The following is a 17,162-nucleotide window of genomic DNA, read 5'->3' on the forward strand; positions in this document are numbered from 1 at the left end:
ATTCAAAAGGTAGCAACAACTTAGGTAAAATACAGTTCCTAGGCGCAACGACGAAGGTCATGTATGCCTGAAATCGAACTTTCCATAAAGATTGCAACAATTTCCAGTTACCTATACTTCTCGTTGGGCTAATTTACTATTCAATGTCCCGCCGTTCGTTATTCTTATCTGAATGGTAGTTGATTATCTTCGTTAATGTTTGTTTCCTTGTTGTCGCGGCATGATACCCCACCAATACGAGTCTCTTTGGATCCGATTTATCGTGTTACTCCCATCACTTGCCAAAAGAGACCTATTTCACAACTAGCTGCATCTATCACCAATGACCTAGAAGACCTAACATAGCATCCAAGCTTTCGGAGAATACAAGAAACGGAATGAACCATGACATGCTTGATAGTTAAATAATGGTTTTTCAATGTATCTCTTAAAACTAGACAAAAGCAAAGGTCGGAGTATCTCTACATTTTGAATATCGGTGACAAACTGAACAAGAAGAATAAAAGAAAAGACCCTTCTCATGAAACCTAGCTAGTTGAGTGTGGTATCATAGCCAAATTTAATTACTCTCATATATCTTCAGTGAGTTCACCCGCCAGTATGTATCGGCAAAGGCAAAAGGGTTATTTTGAACGTAAGTGATACAAGTACTAGCCTTACTAGAGCAGCCACTTGATTCCCAAACGCTACCAGTCCAATAACCGCAAAATGTAATGTCGAAAACCTAAAGATGACATATGTCAATATTATGGTTTCTCCATCGAATAAAGGTGCAAAAGAAGGAATGAAGACTCTAATAAAAAGCAAATGCTTACGATCTGATGAGAACCAAAGTGACTATCAATATGGCAGTCCCCTTCGAAGAGTGCAGCAGGCGTTCCCCACCCACTTGGATTGGGGCCTCCACCGGAAATATCAGCAGGAACACTGTCGCGAGAGAAGAAAAAAGTTCGGATATAGCTTCTGGTCCATTCCATTGCATACACGCCTCCACTAGCGTTGTTGAATCCGGTTCCGTATGAAGAGGCTGATGCCGACGTTATGGCGCAACCAGCGTTGCTACTTTGACCGGTTGCATTAACGTAACAGTTAGATATCGAGAGCGTCCCCGTAAACCCCGAATCTCTGACAGTACAATCGTTGCTAGTATGAAGTGTCATAGCATCGTTTGTCTGTAGATTAACGCCTTCAATGATGTCAATCTTACCGTGATTTGGCCAGTCCGAGCCAAGAGTCCAGCTGTACAATTAGTTCAAAAGAAATAAAAACATTAAAAATATCAATAATGTAACGATCGTGATACATACAAAGCCGGCCAGGTTCCACATATAGAACCTGGCATATGAGCTAAGTTGAGGATAAATAAGCCGTGTGTGTAGCTCGCAGTGCTAGTAAGACGCACACTTTGACGACCAGTCCCCTCAGCGTTATTTTTAGTGTCTACTCCGATGTATGTGGAATCATCGCTACCAGCAGAGATAAGACCAGCACTTTCATATTGCATTGTTTATTGCAAGTCGCTACTGTTTTTACCCTTTGCATTCCCCTAATTTGCCTTCAATTTCGAGTTTCATTCGCTTGCCTTTTGGCACTCTTGTGATCGCGAATGGAGTTCGATCGGTTCTTATGGCCATGTGGTGTGGTGTGAGGCAAAACTCACGTGTAACAGGCGTGCAGCTCCAAAATACAATCTGCGAGATGCCTCGTGACCAACCACTGTATTTTGCTATGTAGAATTTATTATTCCGCTATTGTCGTACCGTGGAATTTCTCATTTTTCCGACACTCAAATTCAGCCGAGGTATGGGGCCGGAGAAAAATAGAATAACCCTTCAACCAGTGTTTGGTAAATTGCCTATTATCAGTTACGTGTGTAAGGTACATCCATCATTTCAACATTCCAACTTGGACGTCTTGTATGGTATTAACATTCAAAAGCACAATTCTTCCCTGATAGCTGGGTGACTTCTATACAAGCTATATAACTTTCCATACAGCCACTAGCGAAAGCTTCGGCCTAATGCTGATTTAGTACAAAAGTTACAATCTTATTTTTATTTAAATATTATATTGTTACAGTAGAATATTTACATTGATAATTAAGGGTTAGTTTTTACAAAAGGCATTTAGGCTGAGACTTTCTGCGGAGAGTGTATAGATACTTATTTACCATCATATATTTAGAAGATTGTGTTATATTTTCATATTAAATAGCATACTACTATTTATACTCCAATGATTATTCTTTACTATTTTCACTGTGATAAATAGCCCTTTATTGTCTATTGCCTTACAGCTTTCCTCTTGTTAGCAGAATATCCTGAGTGACTCTTGGTCCTGGAAGAATGGTTGATTACTTTGAGAGTTATAAAGGGCAATAACCACAACTATATACTGGATGGTTTTATGAAGAATTCGTACTTATTATAATATCTTATAATTTTCTAAGCTAATTTATGAAAGAATAATAATCTCAAAAAAATGAAGACAGCTCTTTTCTAACTTTAAAATTAATAGATATCGCCTGTAGAGGTGTTCGTAGAGGCATTGAGAAGTGGTTAAAAGGTGAGGGTAAAAACGCGTACGCGTCGCGTTGTGAGTTTTGGGCTGAAACTTTTGCTAGTGGCTGTAAATATAGATTTCTAACTCCACCGACATTGATTGCGGGCTGACCTATCAATTGATGCGTTTGACTTTGATGTTGGGGGCCGCACCTCCTTTTTACAGAAAACAAAGTACGGATTACAGTGCCATCTAATGCTACTAACCCCTCAATGGCAGTTGTAGTACTTGTTTTCGTGTCACTTACCGCCTGATCGTAGGTTTTTGCTATTGATATACCTGAACGCGCAAGTGATGATTAGCAAACTGGTTGCTGACCTACTAATTTGGAAAGGCGGCTGGAGAGCTCGGCGATCTTGCATCAAAAAGGGTCTGATGAGCACAACCCTACTAGTCCCCCCACTAAAATTGTTGGTATTTATCGGTCATCGGTGCGCCAATGCTACATGATCCTGGGTAATTATTCATCGCGCCCTAGAGGGGCCAGCTGTCTGCAATATCATTTCGCTACTACTGTAACATTTTAATAGCATGGTGTAAGAAAACCGAGAATAGATCGATATTTTGAGTACCATTCTATCTGAAACGCGTTGGCCATGTGCGTCGTATACCTTATTTCTACAATAATTCCCACTTTACAAGATGTCGACGACGCAAGCCTTTGCTTGTGGAAGAAGGCTCAGCCACTATGAAACACCAGTGCATAGATTCGAATCAATGGCCAGTACAGCACTTAAGGTATATAGCTTTTACATATTCAACCGAGCACAGCTCGGGAAAACATGTACATACAAATAAAAGAGGTATGGGGTGGTGAGAGTCCTGTATATAGCTAAAAAAAAGTTGTCTGTTGCCCAAACACTAGAAAATGTGGTAAACATCTATAGGTAGATTGCAGCCACCAGCGCGTCCATTGCTGAGCTGTGCGTAGACGAATTGGCCGGGCTAACAAATGGACCTGCCCAGTTAATGCTTAACTGGTTCGTAGTATTATCCCGGTCATTGGCCCATATGCTCTGAGCGCATGACTGAATCACCTTCGCGTATAGATCATTTGGCGAAGCTTGTTGTAAAAGCAACAAGTTGCGCATAAAAATTCCCTTGAACTGAGTAGCATTAGGAAAGCAGTCGCCGGATGATTCGCAGGTCTCGTGAATGATGTTATTTGAGTCCGCAAGAAGTTTTATGGCAGCTTGAGCAATCGTATTGGCTGAGTCAATGTAGGATTGATTGGGAGAGGCTTTGTTTAGTTCAACAAGGCCACCAAGAACAACGCCCTGATTATATGACCAGCTAATGAATAGTGTTAGCATTACCTATCGGTCAATCTACATTTGAGAATTTTGAAAGACATTCAATACTTACGCTGTCTGGCCATTGTTTGTGCAAGGATCGGTAAGTCCATCGTTGATGGTGTTGTTCTCGTTAATCATGCCACTGGTAGCGAACCAATTCCATTCCTTCTCAGCCCATGAGATGTAGTACGACGAGTTATCGGATACACGATTGGCCAGATGGGCAGCAATGGAAAGGAAAAGCTCGTTGGTGATTGCGTTTACGTATGAATGATCGGAGTTCCAATACACTCCACCATTGCCACATCTCGTTCCCCAAGCATCAGTAACCTGCGCGATGACTGCCGTTAATCACCTGAATTGCGATATATAACCAACGCAAAAAAAGAACTTACGAGATCGTCGAACATTCCTTGAGCCAATTGCAAATAGGTATCATTTTTAGTAGCATCATATGCGGCAATCCATGCTAGAGCCCACCATCCGTTGTCGTCATACGCAGGGCCACCCCAAGCCGTTGCATTACTCGAGTCATAGTTACCACCAGATTGTTGGGGTATGTTTCCGTTCGATGAGGGACCGACAATCCACGTGTTTGCAAATATGTTTGTTGCTGATTGAAGGATAGACGAGTCATTCTTGGTTTGTGCAGCTAGTGCAAGCTCAGCCACGACGGTGAAGGCATTTGCACCATTCCACCATCCATCTCCGTCCCAAATACCAGAGCCTGGGTTATACCAACTTTGAAGGGTGTAGAAAGCTTGCTTGACATTAGTGATCTGTGCAGAGCTTCCTGCAGCGAGAAGCAGTGCCGAGTTGACTAGAGCAGCTTTTAAAATCATCTCGTAGTCAAATGAAAGACAAAAAGTGGGAAGACTTGAGGAGTATCTGAAGTTAGCGAGTGTACAAAAACCTATTCGATTATCATTAGAAAATTATATGTTGGGTCATAATCATATTTATACTACGAAGGCCGCCATGGCTTCTACTAGCTGTCTCATAGTGCATTCAACGCCACTGCTGACAGCGCATTGTCAGCAACGGCGATAGTTGGAACTAGTCACCAGGTTACATCCACCTACAGGCCACTACGGAGTACACCAAATAAAAAGAATGCATTGATGGGCCACATGGTTGGAATTGGGATTCAGTATTTATCGTATTTATTTTATGTGAGAGGGAAATTCTATTGCAATAATATATAAGCATTCGCGGCTCTGTCGCGTGATGGGAATAGTTACTTGATTTCATTAACCCTTGAGCGGTAAGCTGTAAGAGTTGTTAGATGCTATTGTGACCGTGTTTAAGAGAATGGTTGCTTTGCATTTCATCAAATATTTGAAATGTTAATTATTAAGTGCATTATCTAAGTACGACATGAGGAATTATTAAAAACTAAAAAAAAGAAGAAAAGTCTCTATATGAAACTGGGTGAGTGTTTTCTACACCCCCCGAAAGCCCTACAGTTCCTTGTGGATCTCCCTCATGCCAGAACAAGGCCCCCAACAGGACCCCGGAGTACTACATAAAGGCGTCCACTGAAAGACGGATTCTTGTGCTAATAATTTGGCTTTATTATTCGGCCCGATGCAGAATTATTATTATTATTATAGTCAATTTTAACGACCTTACCCGACTTCACGCTATGAAGGTCTCTTTTTGGTGGGCACTAGGGGATTCCTTTGGGGCCTAAGCTCCCTATCCTCCGCCACCTATCCCGAACTGGTGTCGAAACATTCAAATGCCCTTACAAATGCCTTGCCCCACGCCACTTATATGGGGAGGGCGATTTGGGGGCCTTATAGGGGCCGGCAGGGCCCCAACCCCGGCCACCCTCCTGGAGGTCAAACACGTGGGCGTCACCTTGTGGCATTAATAAATAAGTTGGAGTTTAAGTTAGGACACGAATTATTGAGCCCCTAATGACCTTTATTTTATAGAAGAGGAGTTTCTTCTACTCACGTCATCTCGCGGCGAATCTCCCAGCTTTACAGTAAAATTCAAGAGTCGACTGAGATTGACCTTTAAAACGGTATTTTCTATACGGATCGATGCGTTAGATCGAATTGTGTCTTTGATCGTCCTCGTACATTGTTCTAAGATTCAGATGTTTTAGATGAGGCACAGCAATGCGACTAAATCTATTCAAGATATATCTTGGGAAGGCATTTTTAATATTCAATAATATTAAAACTATCCATATGTCCCTTTGATGCTAAAATCCTTCGGAGTGGGTCGATAAATCAGCGATTTATGTTATCCGCATTCAAATCGCCGGATTATTAGGAGATCCGAAGGAGTATGTATAGATATCATTCAAGGAATGCATGCATTTTTAACCATTCTAAGATTCGCTAAGATTCATTGTGTTGTTTTGTTAAGACCGTGATCAATACCAATATCAAATAGACGAGAATGATCATGCATACAGCCGGAAAGCTATAGTGATTAATGTAATATTCTTTTTAATCGGTCAAACAAAAGTTTCTTATGATTTGAGTAAAGTTATGTATGATTGCAGCTTAATTCATTCACCACACGCAAAATCACAGCCACAAAACCGTAACCCTAGAATTGGACTATGCCCCAATGTTAAGGACTCCCCGAAAAACCAAACGAAGTGTCTGGTCTAAATAAATTTGTTCACCTCATTGTTGACAGCATCGTTCAGGCTCTTATCCAAAATTCCGTCGGTGCCTTGTGGAGCATACTGATCGGCGAACTTATCCACAGCGTTGTCAATTCCCTGGTCAAAGGCGCTGTTGGAGTTTCCCGAACCACCCTGCTGCTGCTGCTGCTGGTTGTTGTTGTTGTTGTTGTTGTTGTTGTTGTTGTTGTTACTCGTACCGTCAAAACCACCCTGGTTGAGGAAGCCTGTTGTATCTATTAGCGACAGTAATCGCGGATGATAGAACAATTCATATGCCTTCTGCTTTATTTAATAGGCCACCAATTCCTCCAGATCCGGTTGCACCCGATCCACCCGAGTAGTCGTTGTTGTTGTTACCCTGGCCTTGGTCGTAATTTTGGTTACCTCCAAGCCCATCATTGCCTTGATTTCCACTGAAATCGTTGTCTTTGTTGTTGAAGCTCATAGTGATCAATAAGATAGCTTCCAGTATATGTGTTTCAAGGAAGGGTGAAGAAGTGATCGGTTAGTGAAAAGAATTGTGCTTCCACTCAGTACAAGGGAAAAAGCGGTTTACTCTGACCGGGCAAACAGCGACGGAGGAACGGCTCTATTTATGCCTGGCAAATCTACCCCTCCCATGTCTCGATGGAGTGGCGTCGTTGGCTGCGATGGGTGGAGTAGGCTTGATCTCATTTTTGAAATCGTATCGTGGAAAAGGTTGGCTAAGATAGCGTGAAGCTTGTTTGTGACAAGCCTCTCCGCTTGGACCAACCAACCTGAGAGTTCCACCATACGATAACGGGATAAGCGATCTGATCCCTTATCATCCTATTAATGGCCAGTAAATGGGCCATGCATATTGAGTAGTATGTTTAGCGGCCCACTCACAGTCCAGAATCAGAGCCATAGCCAATCACCCACAGCTGAAATGCTGAATGTGTCCATCCCCGACAAACATCAAATTAGAATCAATGTAACACTAGTAGTACATGTTCAATTGTTTCTGCCAATAATGGCTTCTAAAAAAGACTATTTCAAATGCTGACATACCCATGATCCATTAAAAGTAAGTAAACGAAAACAAAAAAGGCAAATATGTTGGTTTAATGATGACCCAATACATGATTGGATATGTCTGGCAATGTAAAGTTTTCCAATTGCAAACAGAAAGAAATTGGTAACCCTAGCCCCTTAATCGGAGTTCCTTTGATATCGATTGATAAGGATAATGGAGACTTCCTTATATGTAATAAAGTCAAAACACTGGAAATACGACGTAGAGTTTCAACAGACTATGCACACCACATTATGAAGAAATGGCAATTATAAAAAAACGTTGGTTAATGTCATTTGAATCCGGTATATGGCCGCATTGAATACTGGCGCGGGTCACTGTGTCTATCCTGGTCAAACGTTTTTGATCAGCACCGAGCCCGCAAAGAGGAGGAAAATAAGCAAAACAAGAAATGTTCGGGGCGGACTATGAACTTGTCTAGATTGAAGTATGCACTAGTGATATTTTGTTTAGCTTGGCTGCTGAGCACGAGGAATGCTGTTGATAGGTTGGAAGATGCTACCTTGGTTGCATTGCAATGCAACACTCATGTAGTGTTGTTAGCAATCGCTGGGTTCAATTAAAATACGGGGAGGCTAGAGACTGAGTTAACACCGTGAAAAGGAAGAGACGACGGAGACATGGTAAAAATCGAATAATCTACATCCTAAAAATGTCATCTCGAAGTCTTTGCTATAGATCAAAACCAACGGTCCAAGGTGCAGCAACAAGGTTCAATCAACAGATATTAATGGGTAATTGTATATTTTATCGTCATTTACCAAGAAACATGCGAGTATTCGTGATCAGGAATATGTACTCAGTATACTCTGCTCTCCATATGTATTTCCATCTTTAATTTAGGCACGGCCGCCACCCACTCCAATCGTGGTGGGAGTATAGGTTCGATGTCAATATCGGTAGAAGTATGACAGCTGGGTTTCAAAACAAAGTTTTTCAAAATTTGAATCAATGAGAGGTAAAGCTCTAGATATGAGAAACTGGCTTCCATTAGATATTAATAAAGGAAAACCGAACCGACTGAAACTTACTGTATGCCTATACATGTCGATGATCCTTTGGAGAACGGAATGTAGTAGTCATCTCGTTGTGCTGTTGACTGGCCACTGGTATCGTCAAGCCACCGACTAGGTCGGTAGGTATCTGGATCCGAGAAGGCATTCTCATCCCGCAGATACCAGATAGGGGAACTGCAAACCATAGTCTAAACGAATAATGTCTTAGCAGATGTCCGATGAATAGTAATTGGCACGTACCCCGCCTGGAATTTTTTTCCCTGCGACAATTGATCCCCCGGATGGTACGATTCTAGGGAGCATGGCCGCCGCGGCACCGGTCCATCTGATGCCTTCTTTAACGCAAGCCTTTAGTTTGGGAATGGCTTCAAGTTGATCCAGCTCAGTGGGCCATCCTGCCTTCGTCAAATCTAGCACTAGCTCTTTCTGGAATGATTGAAGAACAGATAATGCCCACAGGATATGTGCGAGTGTGGATGAAGTAGTATCGGTCCCGGGGCCTAGCATTTCTTTTGCTTCCGATAGCGCCGATTGCGGAGGCATTTGGAATTTGACCATGGTACTCATAAAGGAATGGTTGCATCCCGCAGCCATCTCTTTATTTACAAGAGGTTGGAGTTGTTTATCCGCCCACTGTGAGGTATTAGCATAGATCGATGAATACATGGTACCAAGAGATGTGCCTTGTTAAAGAGTTTTGTGTTTGCTGTAGAACTGGACTGCAGACGTAAAATTGAAAAAAGGAGGCTTTCGATATATTCCCAAATAATGACAGCAGTGGGAAAATTTACGTACTAAAAGCTTAGTCTTTTAGCTGTTGACGATGAACCATTAGCACTCACAATTGGCATCATAGAAGACTTCAAGTCATTGTTATGCACAACACTCAGTAAGTCTCCGGATTGTCTTAATGACTCAATTGCGCCAATTTCATTGCCGAACGCAAATCGTGCTGTTAACTTTAATGGTTAGCATATTATATTGTAACATTAGCAAAGAGGCTTGTCACCAACTATGTCAGCCTCCAAGGCACGGCACGAAGATATTAGATTGATCGGCCCTTTCTGACCTAAGTGATGCAGGACAGTACAGAATTCCGATATTTTCTCAAGCATCATGGGTGTCTGGCTAGGGACTTTACTTCTGTTGAATAAGATTCCCATCTTACGGCGACGTAATGCATGTTTCTTGGGGTCTCTAACCAGAAAGGTTAAGCCTAAAAATATATGTTCGTTATGAAAGGGGGCGCACATAATAGAAAATAGTGCTGGGTGTCCATCCTGCACGAAATGATTGTACACTCTTGGATCCTTGACAAAGAGGCTTGTTGGGGAATGAATGGCCTTGTACGCCTCTAATGAGTAAAAAGAGACTTGGTTCGGTCCTATTCTTACCAAAGGACCTAGTAGGACCATGTTAATTCCCTAAATGTGCATTTTTCCATTTCCTGTCCCTACCATGCTTTTTATGAAGTTCAGGTAGCACAAGACTAATCCTTCCGCGATACTCCATGGGAAACTCCCACAATAGACGTGATATTGGTGATAGAACTCCGGCATTGGGGATAGAAGCAAGAGGGGAAAAGAGGTAGGTGTAAACTATCTTGAGTACTATATTAACTTATTTATCAGTCGAAAGCTTGATGGTATTAACATACCCAAGAAACAGTGAAGAATATAACCCAAAGACAAATAGCTGCAAAAGTCGTCATTTTTATTGTGTTCTGAATTCCGAGATCTTGTAAAATAGAACTTTAACGTATGGGAATGAGGTTGATGACAACAGATGTCACTCTCAGATTAATACGTAATTGAGAATTTCTCCGTCAGTGTTCCTCGAAATTAGGGTTACTCGGCTGGACCTTGCGTCTCAGATCTAGACAAGTGAGTCACGCCATGATTGCTCAAATTGGTCCCGCATGATGCCATACGCCATTTTATGAGCCATGAGATTAAATGACACAGGATTTCGGGGCATCAATTGGTTATTATGTACTTTTCATGATTAGATAAACGTAAAAAATTCATATCCATATATAATTGGATGCCGCATAGAGTAGTTTTACTGTAGTTTACGACTTAATGTGCGACACCCCAAAAAAACCTTTGGTTGGACAGCATCAACACTGAATGGGTGTGCCGGCGGAACTTTTCCATTTATATTCGAAATACTTTGATGACACGTTGAACAAAGCATTGTTCCGCCGTATCAATTCACTGTTTGAAAATTCTTCAACTTTCCTGATTATGTCAAAGGTGAGGAAGTCAATATGAAAGCATAGTGTATCTGTATAGGAATATGGTTGTATAAATATTGGAACTAGATATGGAAGAAATTCAACATTGAAGGACCGCAGACTACGAAATACTCTCCTCCACTCCAATTGCACAGGCTACTACGGGCTATTATATCTGAGCTAGGTATTACTGACTATGTTGAATAGTTAACAACATGACGAACAAAAATTGAGACACGTCAATGATCTTACTTTTTCCGGTTATGGTCTGAAGCAGTTCGTCGCTCATACTTTGAATTGGTATCTCAGAGAACATATCGGCTAAATCATCATTAATTAATACGGCTAGGATGGTCGATGTTCAATTGGACTTACAATTTGAGGTTTTCTCTGTCTGTCAAATCTAATTGATTATTATCGACGATATGGGTCTCCACAGTCCCGTCTTCTTTGACCGTTTCAACGAGTCCGTTGTCAATGACTTGACTTTCTGATTGGAGGCTGTCCCGACGATTGTTCTCCTGATTAAGGTAGAATCTTAAAAACAATACTATTGTTGCAGGGAGTATTGCGGCAACCTACAAATATGCTGATCTCAATAAATATTCCCGCATATGATGTTGTTCTTAATAAACATACCACAAGTAAAATAATCCAGGTGGGTCGATAACGTGGCTATGAGGTTTTAGCCCCTGTCAAGAAAGAAGTCAACGACTAATCACTTACTTTCCATTGCGGTCGAAAAAGTTGAGGGGAAATGATATTTCCTAACCCGTACCCAATGTGATAGAGAGCAATAACGGTGGTTTTCTTGGTGTGGCCAGCGGAAACATTTGCGGCCCAAATCATGACAATGGCGTAAGATATTCCCGTTGTGGAACGAATCCATATACCTATGATGAGGCCCCAACGGTTTGACCAAGGGAGAGCTGGTAGAACGAATCAGCGATAGCCTCTAGATACGTGATCTGCGGAAGAGAGTCTACCCAGTAAAATGATACTCGAGAGACTGGCAGGAATATAGGCAAGTACAGATATCCATGCACGGCAGTTCTGGCTCGTCAGTATGGGAATTCAGCAAAGAGCTCGGTGAGTAGTTTACCTTTGTCCTATTTAATGCAAATGCAGCTGTTATAAGAGACACAAATGAAACTGCTCCCGTGACCGTGCCTAATAGTGTTGTTTGCAAAACTGTAAAGCCGAACGAGTTTATAATCAATGAGTACTGATTTGTGATGCCATTAGCCATTTCCTGGGCCCAAGCATGCAAAGCGAATAGCCATGATTTTGGGTCCTTGATAGCTTCAATGAATCTGAAATAATCAATATGTCACTGTTCACTAATATACCGAAGCCAAATGAGAGGATTGCAAGATGACATACTGGTATTTTTTAAATTGTTTTTGTTCAATGCCGGAATTATTCTCCTTGATTCGTAAGATCGCCTGTCCCCGTTCTTCGTATGTCAAGAAAGTCGCATTCAAAGGGCTGTCAGGAAAGAAAAGGTATACCAAGCCCCCGAAGATAATAGTGATAATACCGGTAACGACTTTTGAATGCCGTTAGCAGTCATCCTTCTACGGGAAGAGACACGAACCCATAAACCATTTCCATGGAGCAAAGCTACCGGTCTCTATCCATAGAACACCGTATGACAAAAGGCCCGAAGTTATCGGGCTTGCATTTCCAATCGACCACATGATCGGCATGAGAACCGCCTGTTCTTGATATGTGAAGAACATTGACATGGAGAGAAGAAACGCAGGCACAATGCTTGCTTCTGCCAATCCAAGCAACAGACGAACGGCAAAGAGAGAACCAAAGCTTTGACATGGGATGTGAAGAAGAGTTATACCGCCCCTGTACGAAACAGAAAGGTCAAACAAAGCCCCGTCGAAATAAAGATTTCAACGGAACATACCAAATCACAAGGTTACCTGCCAACCATTTAGCCACAGGGAACTTCTGTAGCGCCCAATTTTGAGGCCACTCTGCGACAAGGTAGCCGAAATAGAATACCGAGGATAGCCAGTTGTACTGGTTGGAACTTAGACGGGCATCCTCCATGATACCAAGAATTGCAGAACTGCCCAACTAATTACCATGAGACACAGAGATATTAGAAATGAGGCCATCATGTCCTGGTACTCCTGCATAGAATGTCCATACCGTTTGCTTATCCACGTACATTAGGTGGTATCCAATGCACAAAAATGGCAAAATGCGCCAGAGACATTTGTTTCGGATTCGCCTGGCTTCATCATCTGTTGGCTCCTTAACGTCGACTCTGGAGAATAGTTTGTAGCTCTCGTCAGCGAATCGATCTGGCAGTTTTGCGGCGAGGGCGAGCTCTTCATCGCTTTCCGGTCCGGTCGCGGTTGCCACAACAGCTGTCTGCTGTGTCGTCGCCATTTTCCGCGTTTTTTATTGAACACCAACAGGGGCGGCGTATCCACGATTTGCCTGAAGATTGATGCGTTATTTAAGACGTTCTCCTCTGATGATCCTTCTCCATGTTGAGCCAGCTATGGCGCAATACTATAACTATTGTCCGGGTTGTAGTCCTAGGTGCATACATAGTCTGATGGACGTCGGCCTTGTACCGATTGATATTACCGAATTAGGGGATAACCCAGGTGGTAGTACGGCGCATTGCCCACTGGGTCTGCTAATTGGACGTGAGCGGACAACATATGTGTAATACAGATCTTGAAGGTTCTTGGGAATCAAAATCAGCCCTCACAAAAACTTATGGTGAATAGCAGAAGGCAAACTCTGGGCTGTCTGCTGATGGTGTCTTATTCGCCATTTCTGCCATCATCGCCTCACGTCAAGCATGCGAGTTTGACGTGCTGTCGGAAGCGGCCAATCACGATTTATAGATAAGGGCCAAGGTGTCCCGCACCATGCCGATTGTCAACTAAGTCTTCGTATCAACTGTTAATCATGATATGCCATCCGAATTTATGAACTAACTATACCGAAGATATAACAGTATAATACTACGAGCTATAAGCCCGGAGAGATTATACCTTGCCTCGCAAAAAAATCAATTATTGACAGTAGGTGGATATTCTCGACTTGATCGCAAGTATGGCAGTACAAGACGCCCAACTACGCGTCCTCATTGCCGGAGCTGGAATTGCAGGCCTCGCGACAGCAATCGCGTTGACACGCATCTCTGGCATATCAAATCTGGATATTCAGCTTTACGAGCAGGCCCCGGAGCTGCTTGAGATTGGGGCTAGTATTGCGTTGAGTCCAAATGTATCCACCCTTAGCACAGAAATCATGTTTGGACTTAGGCCTGATCAGTGTACCGAATTTTCAAATCCAGGGAATGCGAACTCTGGAAAAGCTTGGTGTAGATAATGCCCTTAGCGACGAGATCGGGTTTCGAGGACCTAGTGACATACCACATATTTTCCGGTAAGCTCTGAGAGTGACCACTACACCCCTGTAGTATGCTTAATGACGGGGAAAGGCATTGGAAGTCCAACCAAGTCGTCTCTGTGGATACACATATCAATGTTCCGGACCGTCGTCACCAGACAACACGTTTCCATCGTGGCCATCTTCACGCTGCACTATTGAAACATGTTCCAAGAGAAGCAATTCACTTGGGTAAAAGGGTTTCACATGCAGAAGCAACCGAGGATAGAGTATCGCTGCACTTCATTGATGGTACTAGCACCTATGGTGACGTTCTAATAGGGGCAGACGGAATAAAATCAGTGCGTTGATTAGTCTCTTCCGAGCCCCGTTGCTAATATCCTAATAGAAAGTGCGGCAAGCGTACTTCCCTAACTATAGACTTAGATTTGGTGGCAAGATTTTCATGAGGGCAACGTTCGACGCCAACTTGGTTGAGGGCAAAGTTCCGAACTTGCCAGCAGATTCAACACACTGGGTATGAATATCATAGTCATTTATAGAGAAATATTGACAAATTGCCACAGTGGGGTCCTAAAGACAATTTCTTCGCTTCCAAGCTGGGTATGTTTCAATTAATTCAAATTGATCCGTCGATTGGACGTGAATCTTGGGCTAATAGACAAAGGCAAAGGTCAGTACACTACGGTAGGGGCATATGAAGATGGACGGAGTCTGGAGGAATTGGAGAAGAGCATTTCTTGGGACCAGCCTGGCGACGTTCAATTTTTGAAAGAAAAATATAAGGTATTGTCCCATTTGCTTCCAAACCCTGGCAGTTAAGTAACTCCGGTAAAAAGAACTGGAACCCGGTTGTCAAAGCACTATCTGAGCTGACCCCATACTCTCGCCTATACCCTAACTATGTCGGTGATCCCCTTCCAACGTGGGTTCTCGCATCGCGGGTGACACTAATAGGCGATGCGGCGCATGCCCATGGAGGAGCGTTCGCAGCTGGAGGTTCGTTGGCTCTTGACGATAGTCTCGCACTTGCGCTGGGATTTAAGCATACCTTTGCATCGCCTGAATCCAATATCCCGTTTTCAGCCTCGAATATTCGCAGGTCTCTCAGCTTATATGATCGTACAAGAAGACAGCATACCGAAGAGTTGTTGAGTATCGTACATCATCAACTCAACAACCAAACACCTTTATCCATAGCGCCGGAGGTAGGGGAGACGGTTCTGATATCCAGATTAAAGAACAGACCGAATACAGAATGGATGACCGAGCATGATGTTGAGAAGGCATTTGCCATTGTCGCCGCTTCACAAGAATTCGCCGTCGACGCTTCCCAGGCCAACAGGACAAATGGTCGAAAAAAGGTGGGGGGGCGGAATGACAGTATTGGTCTTAGAGAAAAACTATGACTCCATTTTAGAGTGATGCTAATGCCTTCAATCGAATGAGGCTAGGGGGAGTGACGGTTTCACAATAATGACGTCCATTGATGTTTATTGTTACCAGGCCTTGATTGAAGACCGGATATATCATATGCATATTTAGTCAAGTATTCAATCTTTCTGTATAGCAATAAACTGGCTACTATTTGACGCTGCAACATAGATCGCCGGCAGAATGCCTTGATAACACCCTAATAATAGAGCACTTCTAATCTCCTATCAAAACTCCCAGTCAACCGACTAGCCAATGGAGACATGTTTGTTGTGAGCACCAATCGCTAGTAGACGATGCTCTGCAACCAATGTTTGATCATTATCTTCCCGGTTCCAACTTGTATATTCGCCCCTTCCATATCGCCTTATCTGGCTCTCCATCTTCTCCTTCTGTAACATGAAACTATCTCTATCCATGATTTCCTTTCCAAAAGCCCGACCTAGAGTAGAACCACTATTGTTCCGCTTCTCTGCCTTACATGCTACCTGGCTTGAAGTGCCTTTCCGAGCTAGCTGGTTGATGAAATAAGGCATTTCTCTAGTGGTGCGATTGAACGATTTAAGACTTGAAGATATCGCTATCGCCGCCGTTATCCTTTGTAGTGACCTTGTGAGCATAGAAGAATATATATTCTGAGGGATGAGGAACCTGTGGAGATTTGTCATGGTTAGATATGACCACATCCTTAGGCGCCTTATTGACCGAGGCAACATTAGGTGCCAGAAGTGGCTGGTTAACTGTGATCATCCGCCATGTTTTATTTGAAAAGATTTGATAGGTTGATATTGCGTGGCCGAGAGTTGGATGTGGTGCAGATAGTTTCTCCGTGGCAGGGGCTCGGGTTATCGCGTTGGCTTAAGATGTCTACATCTAATGAAATCAATGGAGATTTTGTGGCTCTAACAATATATGCGCCGAAGGATAACAACCCCGTCACGCAACAAGAAGAAGCAAAACACAATTTTTCCGTTCAACCTTGTTTCGACTGCTGGTAGTACGCCTTGGCGCTTTGGTTAGCAATGAGCGGACTCGGCGTAGACGGCTCGCAAAGCCCCAATCTTGTCAACGCTCCCAACACAGTCATACGCTTTTATACCAGAAACCTGTTTTACTAGTCCTTTCATCACCAATAAGTTAGGGTTTCAATTGACTGTCGCTCTCCCATTGGTTGAATATCCGTTATATGCAGTGAATCTGTACATAAACAACAGATTCGGGACAACTTGGATAGTATACGTGGGCGCCATCGCATGAGATGTATCAGCGGGGTTCTCCTGGTCTGTTGATGGGGTAACCGTGACTGGGTATCTAGAGTAGCATAAAAAAGGGAGTTACATTGTGATATGGTTTCATTCAGCAACATGGGTAATTTGATTAGTGGTTCCATCCCACTCGCTATCAATCATAACGTTCCAAAGAAAGAGGCAGCCGGGTGCCAAACCTGTCGTAGATTTATGGCAATACAGTATGTAGGCCTGTTTTGGTGTTTGTTTTTTCGAACCTAGAGAGGGTGCAG

The 17,162-nt window shown here is 42.9% G+C and overlaps 7 protein-coding genes across 7 annotated transcripts; 2 read left to right on the forward strand and 5 right to left on the reverse strand.

Annotated features, from left to right (window-relative positions):
• Positions 1-559: 559 nt before the first annotated feature.
• On the reverse strand, positions 560-1,739 carry BGW36DRAFT_454918 (putative endo-1,3(4)-beta-glucanase; the record flags this gene model as incomplete). Its single annotated transcript, XM_046221915.1, has 3 exons — positions 1,308-1,739; positions 816-1,239; positions 560-724 (listed from the first exon to the last, which is right to left on the reverse strand). The coding sequence occupies exons 1-3, from the start codon at positions 1,502-1,504 to the stop codon at positions 560-562; spliced, it is 786 nt and encodes a 261-aa protein (XP_046069971.1). The 5' UTR covers positions 1,505-1,739.
• Positions 1,740-3,268: 1,529 nt separating this feature from the next.
• On the reverse strand, positions 3,269-4,742 carry BGW36DRAFT_384715 (putative glycosyl hydrolase). The gene is made up of 3 exons (XM_046216831.1): positions 4,253-4,742; positions 3,928-4,187; positions 3,269-3,855 (listed from the first exon to the last, which is right to left on the reverse strand). Exons 1-3 carry the CDS (start codon positions 4,697-4,699, stop codon positions 3,444-3,446), a joined length of 1,119 nt encoding a protein of 372 aa, XP_046069972.1. The 5' UTR covers positions 4,700-4,742; the 3' UTR covers positions 3,269-3,443.
• Positions 4,743-6,180: 1,438 nt separating this feature from the next.
• Positions 6,181-7,174, reverse strand: BGW36DRAFT_384719 (uncharacterized protein). Its single transcript, XM_046216832.1, has 2 exons — positions 6,784-7,174; positions 6,181-6,731 (listed from the first exon to the last, which is right to left on the reverse strand). Exons 1-2 carry the CDS (start codon positions 6,950-6,952, stop codon positions 6,487-6,489), a joined length of 414 nt encoding a protein of 137 aa, XP_046069973.1. The 5' UTR covers positions 6,953-7,174; the 3' UTR covers positions 6,181-6,486.
• Positions 7,175-8,363: 1,189 nt separating this feature from the next.
• On the reverse strand, positions 8,364-10,291 carry BGW36DRAFT_430315 (cytochrome P450; the record flags this gene model as incomplete). The annotated part of the gene is made up of 8 exons (XM_046220830.1): positions 8,364-8,544; positions 8,596-8,768; positions 8,821-9,213; positions 9,423-9,539; positions 9,594-9,777; positions 9,832-9,982; positions 10,038-10,182; positions 10,238-10,291. The coding sequence occupies 8 exons, from the start codon at positions 10,289-10,291 to the stop codon at positions 8,364-8,366; spliced, it is 1,398 nt and encodes a 465-aa protein (XP_046069974.1).
• Positions 10,292-10,891: 600 nt separating this feature from the next.
• BGW36DRAFT_409813 (allantoate permease) lies at positions 10,892-13,265 on the reverse strand. The gene is made up of 11 exons (XM_046219121.1): positions 12,986-13,265; positions 12,738-12,910; positions 12,414-12,676; positions 12,200-12,365; positions 11,919-12,129; positions 11,803-11,869; positions 11,543-11,745; positions 11,456-11,491; positions 11,192-11,394; positions 11,069-11,137; positions 10,892-11,010 (listed from the first exon to the last, which is right to left on the reverse strand). Exons 1-10 carry the CDS (start codon positions 13,226-13,228, stop codon positions 11,122-11,124), a joined length of 1,581 nt encoding a protein of 526 aa, XP_046069975.1. The 5' UTR covers positions 13,229-13,265; the 3' UTR covers positions 10,892-11,010; positions 11,069-11,121.
• A 15-nt stretch (positions 13,266-13,280) lies between these two features.
• On the forward strand, positions 13,281-13,642 carry BGW36DRAFT_384722 (uncharacterized protein). The gene has a single exon (XM_046216833.1). It carries the CDS (start codon positions 13,290-13,292, stop codon positions 13,515-13,517), a length of 228 nt encoding a protein of 75 aa, XP_046069976.1. The 5' UTR covers positions 13,281-13,289; the 3' UTR covers positions 13,518-13,642.
• Positions 13,643-13,776: 134 nt separating this feature from the next.
• On the forward strand, positions 13,777-15,801 carry BGW36DRAFT_384723 (uncharacterized protein). The gene is made up of 7 exons (XM_046216834.1): positions 13,777-14,083; positions 14,154-14,245; positions 14,301-14,550; positions 14,598-14,726; positions 14,776-14,812; positions 14,877-14,995; positions 15,049-15,801. Exons 1-7 carry the CDS (start codon positions 13,910-13,912, stop codon positions 15,616-15,618), a joined length of 1,371 nt encoding a protein of 456 aa, XP_046069977.1. The 5' UTR covers positions 13,777-13,909; the 3' UTR covers positions 15,619-15,801.
• The last annotated feature ends 1,361 nt before the right edge of the window (positions 15,802-17,162 follow it).

Source organism: Talaromyces proteolyticus (genome assembly GCF_021365285.1).
Source record: "Talaromyces proteolyticus strain PMI_201 chromosome Unknown BGW36scaffold_9, whole genome shotgun sequence".
NCBI lineage: Eukaryota > Fungi > Ascomycota > Eurotiomycetes > Eurotiales > Trichocomaceae > Talaromyces > Talaromyces proteolyticus.

Bases quoted from the DNA above. Each gene is read 5' to 3' on its own strand.
- BGW36DRAFT_384715 (XM_046216831.1), bottom strand. From the start codon at position 4,699: ATGATTTTAAAAGCTGCTCTAGTCAACTCGGCACTGCTTCTCGCTGCA. The intron at 4,188-4,252 runs GTAAGTTCTTTT...GTCATCGCGCAG, and splicing joins AAGGAATGTTCGACGATCTC to GTTACTGATGCTTGGGGAAC. The intron at 3,856-3,927 runs GTAAGTATTGAA...ACTATTCATTAG, and splicing joins ACAAACAATGGCCAGACAGC to CTGGTCATATAATCAGGGCG.
- BGW36DRAFT_384719 (XM_046216832.1), bottom strand. From the start codon at position 6,952: ATGAGCTTCAACAACAAAGACAACGATTTCAGTGGAAATCAAGGCAAT. The intron at 6,732-6,783 runs GCATATGAATTG...TAGATACAACAG, and splicing joins CCTATTAAATAAAGCAGAAG to GCTTCCTCAACCAGGGTGGT.
- BGW36DRAFT_409813 (XM_046219121.1), bottom strand. From the start codon at position 13,228: ATGGCGACGACACAGCAGACAGCTGTTGTGGCAACCGCGACCGGACCG. The intron at 12,366-12,413 runs GTTCGTGTCTCT...GGCATTCAAAAG, and splicing joins TCCATGGAAATGGTTTATGG to TCGTTACCGGTATTATCACT. The intron at 11,395-11,455 runs GTATGTTTATTA...GCATATTTGTAG, and splicing joins CCTGGATTATTTTACTTGTG to GTTGCCGCAATACTCCCTGC.
- BGW36DRAFT_384722 (XM_046216833.1), top strand. From the start codon at position 13,290: ATGCGTTATTTAAGACGTTCTCCTCTGATGATCCTTCTCCATGTTGAG.
- BGW36DRAFT_384723 (XM_046216834.1), top strand. From the start codon at position 13,910: ATGGCAGTACAAGACGCCCAACTACGCGTCCTCATTGCCGGAGCTGGA. The intron at 14,084-14,153 runs GTATCCACCCTT...TTTCAAATCCAG, and splicing joins GTATTGCGTTGAGTCCAAAT to GGAATGCGAACTCTGGAAAA. The intron at 14,727-14,775 runs GTATGAATATCA...AAATTGCCACAG, and splicing joins CAGCAGATTCAACACACTGG to TGGGGTCCTAAAGACAATTT.